At 33.4% G+C, this 14,380-nt stretch overlaps 1 protein-coding gene across 10 annotated transcripts in view; it reads left to right on the top strand.

The window, feature by feature from the left end:
- DNM1L (dynamin 1 like) overlaps window positions 1-14,380 on the top strand; it is a 62,722-nt gene that overhangs the window by 30,665 nt on the left and 17,677 nt on the right. For 9 of the 10 annotated variants that reach the window (XM_037845063.1, XM_037845062.1, XM_037845065.1 and 6 more), the window contains 9 exons: window positions 1,666-1,752; window positions 4,198-4,360; window positions 6,305-6,425; window positions 7,842-7,973; window positions 8,924-9,130; window positions 11,511-11,631; window positions 11,867-12,022; window positions 12,253-12,342; window positions 13,779-13,871. In XM_037845063.1, the coding sequence (XP_037700991.1) occupies window positions 1,666-1,752; window positions 4,198-4,360; window positions 6,305-6,425; window positions 7,842-7,973; window positions 8,924-9,130; window positions 11,511-11,631; window positions 11,867-12,022; window positions 12,253-12,342; window positions 13,779-13,871 (1,170 nt within the window). Of the gene's footprint in view, window positions 1-148; window positions 266-1,665; window positions 1,753-4,197; window positions 4,361-6,304; window positions 6,426-7,841; window positions 7,974-8,923; window positions 9,131-11,510; window positions 11,632-11,866; window positions 12,023-12,252; window positions 12,343-13,778; window positions 13,872-14,380 lie in introns of those variants that run through there. The other variant, XM_037845069.1, reaches the window with a different exon arrangement.

Raw genomic sequence — 14,380 nt, 5'->3', positions numbered from 1 at the left:
ACATTGCATAGAAGTATAAAGGTGCAGGAAACTAGATTAACTTGTAATTATATCATGGTTGGGTTTTGGTTTCTGGGATTGTTCTTCTTCTTCCTCTTCTTTTTTTTCCTTTTTTTTTTTTTTTTTTTTGTTTTTGTTTTTTTGTTTGTTTGTTTGGTGTCAAAACCTGAGAACAATCCTGGGATATACTTAATTGTACAACCAATCTGGATGGTCTCTTCTGTGATTGTGATCTCCATGGATTTATTGAACTCAAGAATTGCTGGTAATTTTACACAGTACCAGAATTTACAGTGGATGTGAGCGTATGGTGATTCAGAAAGGAAACTTTTTAGTTACACTAAACCAAATGTCATGAAAGATTGAGTCTATGTACCTACCAAGTGTTTAATTTATGCTGAGGATATGGTTTACTTACTAAGCAGGTTTTGATCCTCATTGTCACAGACAAGTCCCCTACCCTGAAATCCATTAAAATCTCTTCTCTCCTAAATCATGTTTGTAATCAAGTATATGTTACTTTGATCTTTTGCAAGTAATTTTATATGTCTGAATATGTAAGTGATTTCATACGTCTAACATAAAGCTGTGAAGGACTTAAAATATATATGGGATTGGAGTTGTAAACACATTTACAGGGAAGTGACAGACTGCTCAGTTAGGAAAAGATAGCACAAAAAAATTTCCTTGCTAAATGTGGGCAAAGCATTGTATTGGACATTATAGGGGAATGCCAGGCAATAAAGATTCTGAGAAATATTCAACCTAAGTAGGTGTGCCGAATATTGACATATAATGACTTTGAAACTCTGGAGTTTTTAAAATAGGGAAGTAATTCAGAGTAATGTATATAGCAAATGTAAGTTAGTAAGGGATGCTTCAAAAAAGCTTCCTAGGAAATGAGAACTTTCAGTGGGTCAATGAAGGAAGATATAAGATGGGTTAAATCGATTAGAGGACGTTTTAAAGGATAAAGAAGGGCATATACAAAGGCAATTGTGAACATCTTATAAGTATCTTTCTTCATGCACTAACCCAATTCTAAAACTTGTATAGGGTCAGTGGTAAAGAGGGAAAGATGTCTATGTAATAATCTTAGTCTATTGGAAAGAAAATACAGGTATCTCTCACTCTCCAGATTTTTATTATTTGAACTCACGGATCTAAAGATTCACATAAATTTTCTGATGAACCCCTTACTGATAAATTATCTGATGAATACATACTCTTGCTGCTTAATATTTGATACTTGGGAACCAAACTGATTTGAATAACTTATCTATCCCTCAGTATCTGAACTCAGGAATTTGATAAATTTGGATAATGAGGGAGATGTTATTTTTGTATTAAGTCTATTAAACATTTAAGAAATGGTATCTGCTTAAAATCAAGACGAAAAGAATGTGAAATAATGCAGGGCAAATAAATTGTTTAAATTAGTGGTATAGAGCTAGATAGCCAGCTGCTTTATGCCTGGCTGCCTTATTTCCTATGTGTTTCATCAGGTTTTTTTTTTGATGTTTGAAATGTTTTACAGATCATAGTTTAGCCCATATTTAAAAGCATCTAATGTCTATCTGTTTGAAATGAGGCTTATTTTAACATTTCATATTTCATTGAATTTTCATACGATTTTAACAGAATTATTTTAAAACTTATTTTTAGGGAGTAAGCCCTGAACCAATTCATCTTAAGATTTTTTCACCCAATGTTGTCAATCTAACACTTGTGGATTTACCAGGGATGACCAAGGTAAGAAAGAGTTGTTGCTCATTATGAATTTGGTAATGTTTATTTTCAGGTGAACAAATATGTTTTTTCCTTAACCCAATATGTGAATAATCAGCTTCTTTTGCAACAACACTTGATCTGTTAACAGCATTTGACATAGTTTGAGCCCTCCCTTCTCCTCCAAACACTTTCTGTGCTTGGCTTCCAGGATATCAATTTTACAGGTTTTCCTCCAATCTAATTGGCTATTCCTTCTCAGTGTCTTTTTTTTTTTTTTTTTTTTTTTTTCCCAGCTTGATTTTTTTTTTCCTTTTTTTTTTTAATCATCATTTTATTGAGATATATTCACATACCACGCAGTCATACAAAACAAATCGTACTTTCGATTGTTTACAGTACCATTACATAGTTGTACATTCATCACCTAAATCAATCCCTGACACCTTCATTAGCACACACACAAAAATAACAAGAATAATAATTAGAGTGAAAAAGAGCAATTGAAGTAAAAAAGAACACTGGGTACCTTTGCCTGTTTGTTTGTTTGTTTCCTTCCCCTATTTTTCTACACATCCATCCATAAACTAGACAAAGTGGAGTGTGGTCCTTATGGCTTTCCCAATCCCATTGTCACCCCTCATAAGCTACATTTTTATACAACTGTCTTCGAGATTCATGGGTTCTGGGTTGTAGTTTGATAGTTTCAGGTATCCACCACCAGCTACCCCAATTCTTTAGAACCTAAAAAGGGTTGTCTAAAGTGTGCGTAAGAGTGCCCACCAGAGTGACCTCTCGGCTCGTTTTGGAATCTCTCTGCCACTGAAGCTTATTTCATTTCCTTTCACATCCCCCTTTTGGTCAAGAAGATGTTCTCCGTCCTACGATGCCGGGTCTACATTCCTCCCCAGGAGTCATATTCCACGTTGCCAGGAAGATTCACTCTCCTGGGTGTCTGATCCCACGTAGGGGGGAGGGCAGTGATTTCACCTTTCTTGTTGGCTTAGCCAGAGAGAGACAGGGCCACATCCCTTCTCAGTGTCTTTTGCTGGTTTGTGCTCATCTCCAAAGTTTAAACAGTGAGTACCCCAGAGCTCAGCTCTTGGACCTCTCGTGTTTTCTAGGTACACTTATCCCCTTGATGCCTTCGTCAAATCTTACAGCTTTAAGTACACTGAGTGTCTGTGTGCTGATGACACTCAAATATCTTCACACTTGTATATTCAACTGCTTACTTGACATATACACTTAAATGTATACTAGATCTGTCAAACTTGACATGTCTAATACTGAATTCTTGACTTTTTCCTCAACTACACTTGGTCCTTCTATATTCTTCCCAATCTCAATAAATAGCAACTCCATTCTACCTGAAGCCTCAGCCAAAAAGTTTAGAGACATCCTTGACAACTTCTGTATCTCTACTCCATTTCCTTTGCCAGCAAATCCTTTGACTCTCCTTACCTTTAAAATATATCCAGAATCCTAGCATGTGTGACAAATTCATAGGTATCATCCTGATCTAGCCACTATCATCTCACCTGGATTACTGTGATAGCTTAGTAGCAAGCCTTACTTCTAATCTATGCTCAACTAAACAGCTAGAGTGATGCTATAAGGTGAAAATTGTGCCATTTCTTGGCCAAAATCTCTCCAGCGACTTGCCATTTCTCTCAGAGTAAAAGCCAGATTTCTTACAGAAATCAGCAAATCTCTACTTGATCTCTCTCCATATTATTCTCTTTCTTTCTCCTTCTGTTCCAGTCTCCTGCCCATTTTGTTTGCTCTGCCTGAAATGTTCTTCCCCCAGATATCTGCATGGACCTTTCCCTTACTTTCTTCAGTTTCTGCTCATTCTTTCAAATATCATTGTGTTAGTGAGGTCTTCCCTGACTATTTAAATGTATAATCTAATTTAAAATAATTTAAAAGCATCGTCTTCTCTAATCATTCCCTGGTCTCCTTTTCTGCCTTATTTTTTCCATAGCCCTTACAACCATCTGGATACTATATATATGTATTTATTTATTGTCTGTCTCTCATCACTAAAGTAGAAACTCTATGAGGGCAGGAAATTTGTTTTTTGTTGTTGTTGTTGTTGTTCACTATTATCAATAACCTGACATGTAGAACAGTGCCTGAAATATAGTAGGCTGTCAAGACTTGCTAATTGAATTGTTAATTGAATGAATGAATGAATCTGTCTTTAGGCAATTAACATTGACCAGTCCTTAACATGGAATTGTGCTAAGTAAATTTTTGCATAAAAGTAATATTTTGGTATTTGCTTGCAAGGGTTATATTTTGAGACTTTCACACATTGCCCAGCTCATAAATATCACTATAGAGTATAAGTTCTTCATTTTAACTATCTGTACATGGAGTAATACCTATATTCTGTGAATTAAATGGGGGAAAAGCTGCACTGATTTTTTTATTATTAGTTCCTTGCTCATCTCTTTGGTTTAGGTACCTGTAGGTGATCAACCTAAGGATATTGAGCTTCAAATCAGAGAGCTCATTCTTCGATTCATCAGTAATCCAAATTCCATCATCCTCGCTGTCACTGCTGCTAATACAGATATGGCAACATCAGAGGCTCTTAAAATTTCAAGAGAGGTAGATCCAGATGGTAAGGACAGATGTTAATATTTAATGAGGTGCTTGATATGCGCTGGTAAATCTACCTTTAAGAAAGGAAGTTTTGTTTTTAAAAGGAATGTATCCAATTTTTAATACAGATTTTAAAAATGCTTAGAATTTCAAATAGAAATTATGGTGGAAACTGAAGTATAATGGATAAATTATTGTACAGGCTATGCAAAAATATTTGATGGTGTCCATACTTGTATTGATTACCCTAATGATTTAGCTTTGCAAAAATCTTTTGTGTAAATAAAATGATGTAAGGTTTAAATGGCTAACTTCTATGAATGACTAACTCATAATCCTTGTAGATTATTATGGTATAGCAGATGGTGTCTACATTCTGCAGAAGTAGAAAATGTTAGACATGCTCAAGCAAGAGGGGATTTTAAAAATAAAGGTAAAATCCTTTTTATTTCATAACCCAAAGGACTATGAATCCTTAGTTCATACCGTGGGCCACTGTCTGATACTTGGCTAAGGATGTAGTATGCCTCTCTTAGCATTTATAAAAAGCCAGTTTGTAATTATTGCTGCTGATAAATATACGCTTTGCACCATAAAGAAACCCATGTATTTTTTTTACCTGCGTACTGATCTGTGAGCTCTGGCATGTTTCTCTTTTCCTGCTTTGAAGAATTTCAAATAAAAATTTGATAGGAAATGTTAGTGCTAAGACTGCTAATTAAAATTCTCACAAGCAGTGTCATTTTTTAAAATAATTTATTATTTTAAGCTTTTAAGAATTACTATGTGAGTAATTCATGTTCATTTCAGTTAGATTAAAAGAATCTGTATCAAAGGATTTATTATGTCTTGATTTAAAGTAAACATTAAACATTTTATATGCATTAATTCTATTTTAAATTGGCCCTTGAACCACAGAACTTTTGATCTAGTGATTTTAATTCTAGGATATATATTATAAGAAAATAATCTAATCCAGTATTATTTATAGTATCAAAAAATTAGAATCAACTTTAAATGGCCAACAACAGGAATGATTAAATAAATTAAGGTGTTTGACAATAATATGAAATCAATAAAGAGGATGATTTTGTAGATTTGGGGCAATATGAAAAAATGGTTATAATTGAAAATACCATATGTAAAATCGTATGCTATACAGAATGGCTGAATCTCTCATACACTGCTGTTGGGAATGCAAAATGGTGTGGCTACTTTGGAAAACAGTTTGCCAGTTTTTAAAACTGGTAATCCTACTCTTAGGTAATTATTCAAATTAAAAGAAAACCTGTGTTCATATAAAAACTTATGTGAATGTTTATAGCAGCTTTATCTCTAATCTCCAAAAGCTGGAAACAACTCACATCTTTCAAATGAGGAATAAATAACCAAACTGTAATATATCCATAAAATGGAACATTACTCAGTAATAAAAAGGAATAAACTATTTTATATGCAACTATATGGATGACTCTCAAATGCATTAAGCCAGTCCCAAAAGGCTATTGTACTATATGATTCCATTATATATCATTCTGGGTAAGGCAAAACTAGGGATGGAATGGGTTTGACTGGGTAGTACAAAAATTTTTTTTGGAGTAATGGAACTGTTCTAACTCCTGAGGTGACAATGACACAGCTCTTTGTCAACTTACTTGTAAAAACTCATAGAACTATATACCATGAAAGAGGAAATTTTAATGTAAATTTAAAAAATTTTTTAAATACTTATAAAAAAGACCTAAGAGCTAAGAAAAATTACATGTAAATTTTTTAAAAAAAATTGTACACTGTGATTAAAATTATTTTTTAAAAAGTATTTGTAAACAAAGGTTGGAAAAGCATTACCAAAGTGCTGATAGAGGTAATGTTAGGTGGGATTATAAATGAGAATTTTCCTTTAATAATATTTAATGGATTTTCTTAATGGGTTATTCCCCCCCGCCCCCCTCTCATTTACCAGGTCGCAGAACCCTAGCTGTAATCACTAAACTTGATCTCATGGATGCAGGAACAGATGCCATGGATGTTTTGATGGGAAGGGTTATACCAGTCAAACTTGGAATAATTGGAGTAGTTAACAGGTTAGCAATCAAATATATGATAAGATCTACAGCTTGCTCATTTCAAAGCAGTTTGAATTTTTAAAATCAGTCTGAAATGTGAAAGTGTCCTATTTTTCCCTTTTAGTAGAATCTTTGTATTGCTAAAGAATTCATTGCTCTAGGAAGCAAAGAGATTCCCTAAAAACTCCTGTAGATATTTTTTGTCAAAAATGTTTTTAAAGTAAGCCGTGCCACAAAATGAAAGATTATTTAATGGCCAGGCTTTAAGAATTCTTGCCTATGATATTAAGCCCTGTATGAATAGGGGCTCTGGGATAAGAAAAAGTAGATTGGCCTAACCTCTAGCATTAGAGATGCTACAATTGCTAGGATGTAGCTTGGAGAAATTTTATTAAAAGTATCCTAATTGTAAATAGCTGTTATTAAAAATTGTGGAAAGGAAACTGTTATTGAGTGTCTTATCTTTTTAGACATCCTACTGAGTGTCAGCAGTTTGCAAATGCTCTCTCTTTGAACCCTTACAACAACCCTGTGAGGTGGATATTAATGTTTAGTTTATGGTTAGGAAACTCAGGTTATACATTTATCAAAGTCACATGGCTAGCAAAAGGTAGAGCAAGATTCAGATGGAGATCTCTCTTACTCCAAAGCCTTTATATAGTAGGAAGCACTGAATTTGTCATGAAATCTGAGTTCTAGTCCCAGATCTTCCACAGGCTAGATATAATGTGGGTTTAAATGACATCCAACATCCTTGGGTCTCGGATGTTTTAAAAATTAAAATGTTGTACTAAATATATTTAAGATCCAGTCCAGTTGTTTGCTTCTATTCATATATCTTTGCATTCCCACCCCTACTTCCACTTACTCAAAAAAAATCCCAATATCCCCCCTTTCAAGCAAGAGGCGGTGTAAAACTGTTTGTTGTATTTTGTAGATGACTACCCTTCCAATTAACTTAGTTATTTTTGGTAGAAATTAGTTGCCTGTCCATGGATAAATGATAAAGTACTCATTTTTATACTTGTCCATCCTTGTTACTTCAGAGTATTGCTTTTAACTATAGTTAATGGTAAGAATGAAGACTAAACTGTTCAGGCATTAATTACTTATATAGGTAATATAGTTTGAATCTTGGCTTTGTCACTTCATGTACAGCCTTGGGTAAGTTATTTTTTTACCTGAGTATTGATTATCTGAGCCTCCGTTTCTTTGCTATGAAATGAGATAATAGTACCTGTCACATAAAATTATTTTGAGAATTAAAGAAAATATCCATGTCAGGTGTTAGGAGCAATGCCTAGACCATGATAAGAAATTAATTTTAGGCTACCATCCTCATAACCATTACTAGCTTGACTGTCATTATCTACACTAACTACAGAAACACAATTGACTTAACTTTATTTGAAAATTGTTATTTTTCAACCTTAGGAGCCAGCTAGATATTAACAATAAGAAGAGTGTAACAGATTCAATCCGTGATGAATATGCTTTTCTTCAAAAGAAGTATCCATCTCTGGCCAATAGAAATGGAACAAAATATCTTGCTAGGACTCTAAATAGGTAACATTTTTTACACTTTTGGAAAATGAGAAGTTTTTGGTGTGCCAACGGTATCTGAAACTTTTCTACTGTCAGTTCCTTACATTTTTATGATATTCTCCTGTGTAGTTTTACTTTTGGCTTCTTGTGGATTAAGTGTCTATTTTTATTGGGGTGAATGGCTTGCATCATCTTGTAGTCTTGAATGTTAAAGTGAATTTTAAAATGTTTTAATTGTGAAATTTCTGACAGCCATTTTATTTTTGAAGATAAACTGGATAGTAGATGACTTTATTTCCACTTTGGATTTTAGGAACTGAATTAAAAATTTGGATGTCTTCCATTCCTGTTCATAGTAGAAAGAAATCAAGCTATATACCTGGAATTCTGAACACTCACTGATGGTGTAGGGACTGAAAGACTTTTTTGTTGTTTTCTAAATGACTACAGTGAAAGCCATTCTCTTTCTTTTCTCTTATTCCCATTTCTAAATAAGTTTAAGGCTGATTATCTTTTATAATGAAACTGAATCTTAAGATACAAGACAATCTTATGTTCTGTAAACCCACAACTTCTCTAATAATAATTTTAAAAGATAATCATAAACGATAGGTCATTGAAATAAAAATGTTATAGGTAAATTGGATCAAATGGCTTACTTTCTTTGAGGACATTGCAGTATTATGAAAATTATTTGTTTTTTCATTTTATATTTGGTTCCCTAGTAATTGTTGCAGTTTGATGGGACTAGGGCAGACTTAAAAAGCATTGAACAAAACAGCTTCCTTCTTGTCATTTTTTTAGACTAAATATTTGCCTGTAGTCTAAGGTTTCATTATTTCCATTATTTCTTGCCAAGAAAAAGCATTTGACAGGTGTTCTTCATTATTTACATTTTTAAAATTCAACCTGTTTAGGTCTTCAAAACACACAATTTTACTTTAAAATCCTTCCCTTCTAACCTTTGTTAGGTTACTGATGCATCACATCAGAGATTGCTTACCAGAGCTGAAAACAAGAATAAATGTTTTAGCTGCTCAATATCAGTCTCTTTTAAATAGCTACGGTGAACCTGTGGATGATAAAAGTGCTACTTTACTCCAGCTTATTACCAAATTTGCCACAGAATACTGTAACACTATTGAAGGGACTGCAAAATACATTGAAACTTCAGAGCTGTAAGTAAGAAATTTTTCTGTGGATTTGGTTACCAAGATTGCTGGGTCACTTTATCTTTTGTTTAAAGTGCCTTTGTAACAGATAAATCTGATTGTGATTTATTGCCTACAAAGAAGGGATATTATTTTGTTAGAAAAGATAGGGTGTTGTCTGCTTTGAGCATAAAAAGGCTTTTATAAACTACATAAATCACAGTAAAAATTTCAGGGTTTTTTTGTGGGATTTTATTTGATAAGCATTTTTTAATATTTCTTAATTTAAGTTTTTAAATGTTTCTTGCTTCTCTAATATACACAGTATAACTGTTTATGAAAAAAATTAGAAAATGCAGATAAGTATCAAGAATAAAACATAAAAACAAAATTACCCTTAATTCCACCATGAATAGATAACCCCTGCTATCAATTTGGCCTTGACCTTCTAGACACTTTTCTGTGCATCAGTACAAATATATAAATGCCTGTGTTACACCTCTTTAAAATTTAGTTGCTATATATGCAATTTTGAAATCATTTCTTTAAATCAACATATCTCAAAAAACTTTCCTAATATTAGTTATACATCTATATTTGTCATTCATAGATATGTGCAGTATTTTACTTTTTTAGATATACCCTCATTTGTTTAACCAATCTCCTACTGTTGGATAATTAAAGTTACACACAAATATTAGCAATATTGTGATGGATTACCTTGCTCTTAACTTTGGGGCATGTACAATGAAACCTCTAGGATAAATTCCTGGAAGTGGAATTACTAGATGAAGGATATAACATCCTTAGTTTATTACATTCTGCTATACTATTAGCAGATTGTACCATTTAACTGGCAGTAGATAAGAATGTCCATTTTTCCACATCCTTATTCTTTCTTTAACTTTTTGAGATATACTTCACAGGAAGTCAAAAAGAAATGTAGAGAGAGGTGCTGACACCCTTCACCCCACCTCTCCCAGTGCTGACACCTTGCATAACCATAGAACCCCATAAAGACAGACTGTTTAATAGACTAATTATTGAATGGTTATATTTATGGCATTTTGAGGGAAATAAAGATTGCTACTAGGCCTTCAAGGAGTGTAGCAGGTAAGTCAAGGTAATGTGAGGCTTGATTAGGTGTCAAAAAGAAGTATAATCAGAAAAAGAGAAAGTGTTTTTATTTCAATATTCCTTTTATTAAATACTTATAAATTTATATCCAGAAAAGGGCATTCAACTTATGTAGACAATTATATGAACAGTTAATAAAGCAAGTATCTGTGTAATCACCTCATCAAGCTTTTAGAACACTGAAGAGAGACCATTTAAATTTGTTTCAGGGATTGGGAGGGCTCCATAGTTAAGAAGGAATTTGAGTTGGACTTTGAAGATAGAATTTGAAAGCTTCCTACTATAAAAAATAAAACTTTTGGTCAAAGGAATAACCTGTTTTAGAAGGATAATTCTGATTATTATGGAAAATTGTTTGGAGAGGGGAAAACACACAGAGAAACCAATTATTGGTGGTAGAGTAATACCTTTTACCTGGACTACTGCAAGAAAGTACTGAATGGTGGTGGTGAAAATAGAAAGGAAGGGATGATTTGGAGAGACACTATAAAGCTATTTGTAGAATTCAGCTGAATTTGAATGAAAAATAAAATATAATACCAGGGTTTCTAGTCATTAAACATGATAGGAAACAGAAAGTGCCCAGGACCTAGACCCAGAGAGTCAGATTTAATTGGTCTAGAGTAGGAGTCAACAAACTACTGCTCACCAGTTAAGAATTATTTTTACATTTTTGAATGTTTGAAAAAAAGTGAGAATATTTTGTGACACATGTAAATTATATGAAATTCACATTTCAGTATGTGTAAATAAAGGTTTATTGGAATACACGCATGCTCGTTAGGTTACATATTGTCTTATGACTGCTTTTGAACTCAACAGCAGAGTTTAGTAATTGCAACAGAGTCTGTTATGGCTTGAAAAGCCTAAACTATTTATTGTCTGGCCCTTTATAGAAAAAGTTTGCAACCTATGCTCTAAATTGTGAATAAAACAGAAATAAATAAGATACTGTTTACTCTCCTTAAGAAGCTCAGTCTAGTTGAAGAAAACTAGGACAGAGAAAAGGGGTTTAGCAATTCTTAATTGATGTTTTCTGACAGAACAGTTACTGTTACATATACAAGAATATATGTATGCCTTTTATAGAATGACTCCTTTCCCCATAAAAAAAAAATGGAGAAACTGGCTGAAAAGAGAGTTAAGAAAACACAAAAATGGGAATGGTCTCAGAAAGTGAGACAAGTGTAAGTTTATAAGTTTATGGAAAGATTTCCAACTTGTGGCTTCTTTTCTTTGTAGTCAAACCACATACCTTATTTCCTTTCAGATGCGGTGGTGCTAGAATATGTTATATCTTCCATGAGACTTTTGGGCGAACCTTAGAATCTGTTGACCCACTAGGTGGCCTTAACACTATTGATATTTTGACTGCCATTAGGAATGCTACTGTGAGTATGCTTAACTTTTATAATTTTTTGAAACGAGGTTAAAGCTTTTTTTTTTTTACCCATATACTATGTACTCTCTATATATATATTTAACTCATTGTACAATTTATTTTGCTCTCATACTTAAGAAGCACTTTTCATTAAAAATACAAAAAAAATTGATTTATTTTTAAGCTTTGGGAAGAACTAAAATTAAATATTAGCTATAATTTTAGAGCTCTAATTTTTTTTTCAGGGTCCCCGTCCTGCTTTGTTTGTGCCTGAGGTTTCATTTGAATTACTGGTCAAGCGGCAAATCAAACGTCTGGAAGAGCCTAGCCTCCGTTGTGTGGAACTAGTTCATGAAGAAATGCAAAGGATCATTCAGCACTGTAGCAATTACAGTACACAGGTAACTGAAAGTAATGTAAAAGGTTTCAGACTAACTAGTAAAGGATATGAAGTGGGGGTTTTAAGGAGTGGTAAAAATGTATAAGACAGTCTAAAAACTAAAATCTGTGTGGTTGAAGTAGTATTCTTAAGTGTAACTTCCACATCCAATTCAATATTTAGGTGACTATTCAATTCTCCTTTAAACAAAATAAATTAACTGCTACTTTTTTCTTTCCTCATCATGTATAGGAATTGTTGCGGTTTCCTAAACTTCATGATGCTATAGTTGAAGTAGTGACTTGTCTTCTTCGTAAAAGGTTGCCTGTCACAAATGAAATGGTGAAGTATTATTTTACAAAGCATCATTGTAATCATTACTAGTAAAAGTTTAAATTTTAGTTTGGCTGCTTTTTTGTACTACATGATGATTACTTTAAAGTTTAGACAATAATATTTCCCAGTGTATTGGGAAGAAAAGAAAACTTTTCAATAATTCTGGTATAGAGTACATTTTTCCCTTTATATTTTACAATCATTCTTAGCCTGCAGTTCCATGAGAACTGAGTTACTTCTGAGGATTGTGAATAGACTGCTGTATTACATAGCACCACTGATCTAATGGAAAATTAGTTGTCCTTAGCCCCAGTAAACTGCACTGTTATGCAAGTTCTTATTTTAACTGTGAAGTGCACTAAGGTAATTTGGCTGCTTCTACAGTTTTCTTGCTTGATGACCCAGTACTAATACCATGGTTGCTTACTACTATTCCATGGTTGCTACTATCCTCAAGAATAAAATTGCTGAAATTGGCAGAAATATGGGGTAAGCTGTGGTATCTAGAGCATTTGACTCTAAATTGTTGGCTGGCGTTTTCTTCTTGGTCAGTAAAAGTGCATTTGGGTCTTTGGTCAGGATAGTGAGCCCCACTGGAAGAAGAGAATCCTTGGAAGTGTGGAATATAAGTGCTGCTGCTTGGTTGTTACCCTAGTAAGAATAGTCCACAGGTTCAGATGTTTAAGACTGTATTTAGCCTTGCTTCAAACTCTACCTATTGATATCATTGGAATTCCATTTGAATAGATCCTTTTTACCTGCTTCTTGATCTTTTAGTTCTCTTATGATACTTGAGCTTTTCAGAACAGTGTGGAGGACACAGTAAAGGAATTAATCTGTTGTGTAAAACTTGCATATTCTGTAGGGGGCTGGCAAAATTGATCTCAACATTCCTTTTTGATTATTTTCCCATTTGGATGTTGAATCAGATATATTTCAACTAGTTGTCGCATAATTAAGGCTCATCAGTCACTATCTCAGGTCTTTAAATGTGCTTTTAAATGTAACTAAATAACATTAACATCCTATCTTAGATCTGGTTATGAACCGTCTTCATATTGTTGAAACTAATCTAAACTTTGACACGGAGTTGTGGATAATATGAAGTTTTAATAGCAAAGTTGCACAAAGCTTTGGAACTCAGAAAAAAGATGTTACCTACCTGACACAAATCCAACTGTGAAATATCTCTAGCTGCCATACTGTCATTTTTTCTCCCTTAGAAATGCAGTCTGAGATGCTGAAATGCAAATGATTTAAAAGCTAGAGCAAATTATTAGCATCTGATTTACCAGTTGGGGTATTATTATTGGTTACTTATAGAGGCATAAGTTTACTGTTCGTTTTAGCATAACCTGTTTAATAAGCTTTATATATGTTTCTCAGAGCAAAATTAAGATGAAATATTTTTGCATGGATAGCCTAATTTTATTTTTTCCTAGGTCCACAACTTAGTGGCAATTGAATTGGCTTATATCAACACAAAACACCCAGACTTTGCTGATGCTTGTGGGCTAATGAACAATAATATAGAGGTAAATACAATCAAAGTTCTCTTTTTCAGTGATTGGAAATCTATTGTAACTCACCTATATCAAACCTAGTTAGCACGGGATAAATATAACTTTAAAACATGTATGTACTGTATTAATGCCTTGTTATATGCCATGAAGTATGCTGAAAGCTGTTACATTGTTTTCTTAAATTTAATTCTCAAAATTTTCTGCTTTTGAAACTGAAACTCAAGAGAGGATTTGGCATTCATTTTCCATATACTCCACAATCCAGTAAGACAGCAGAGTCCCCTTTTATATCAAAAATTTCCTCTTTTGCATATGAGTGGAGAGAAAATTGTAAACATGAAATTTGGGAAATGGAAGGGACCTGGGTTATCATCTTCAATCCCTTAATCATACAGGGGAGGTAACTGAGGCCCACAGATAATAACAGCTTTACTTTAGTGCTTATTTTGCTGGGCACTGTTACAGAAAACAAGTGCCTTTTCTTTAACAGGTACCAAAAACTCAGCTCCGTAACTGGTAAC

Source organism: Choloepus didactylus, chromosome 8, assembly GCF_015220235.1.
Source record: "Choloepus didactylus isolate mChoDid1 chromosome 8, mChoDid1.pri, whole genome shotgun sequence".
In the NCBI taxonomy this organism is placed as follows: domain Eukaryota; kingdom Metazoa; phylum Chordata; class Mammalia; order Pilosa; family Megalonychidae; genus Choloepus; species Choloepus didactylus.
The sequence above is the reverse complement of the archived record's forward strand: the minus strand, read 5'-3'. Positions and strand labels throughout refer to the sequence as shown.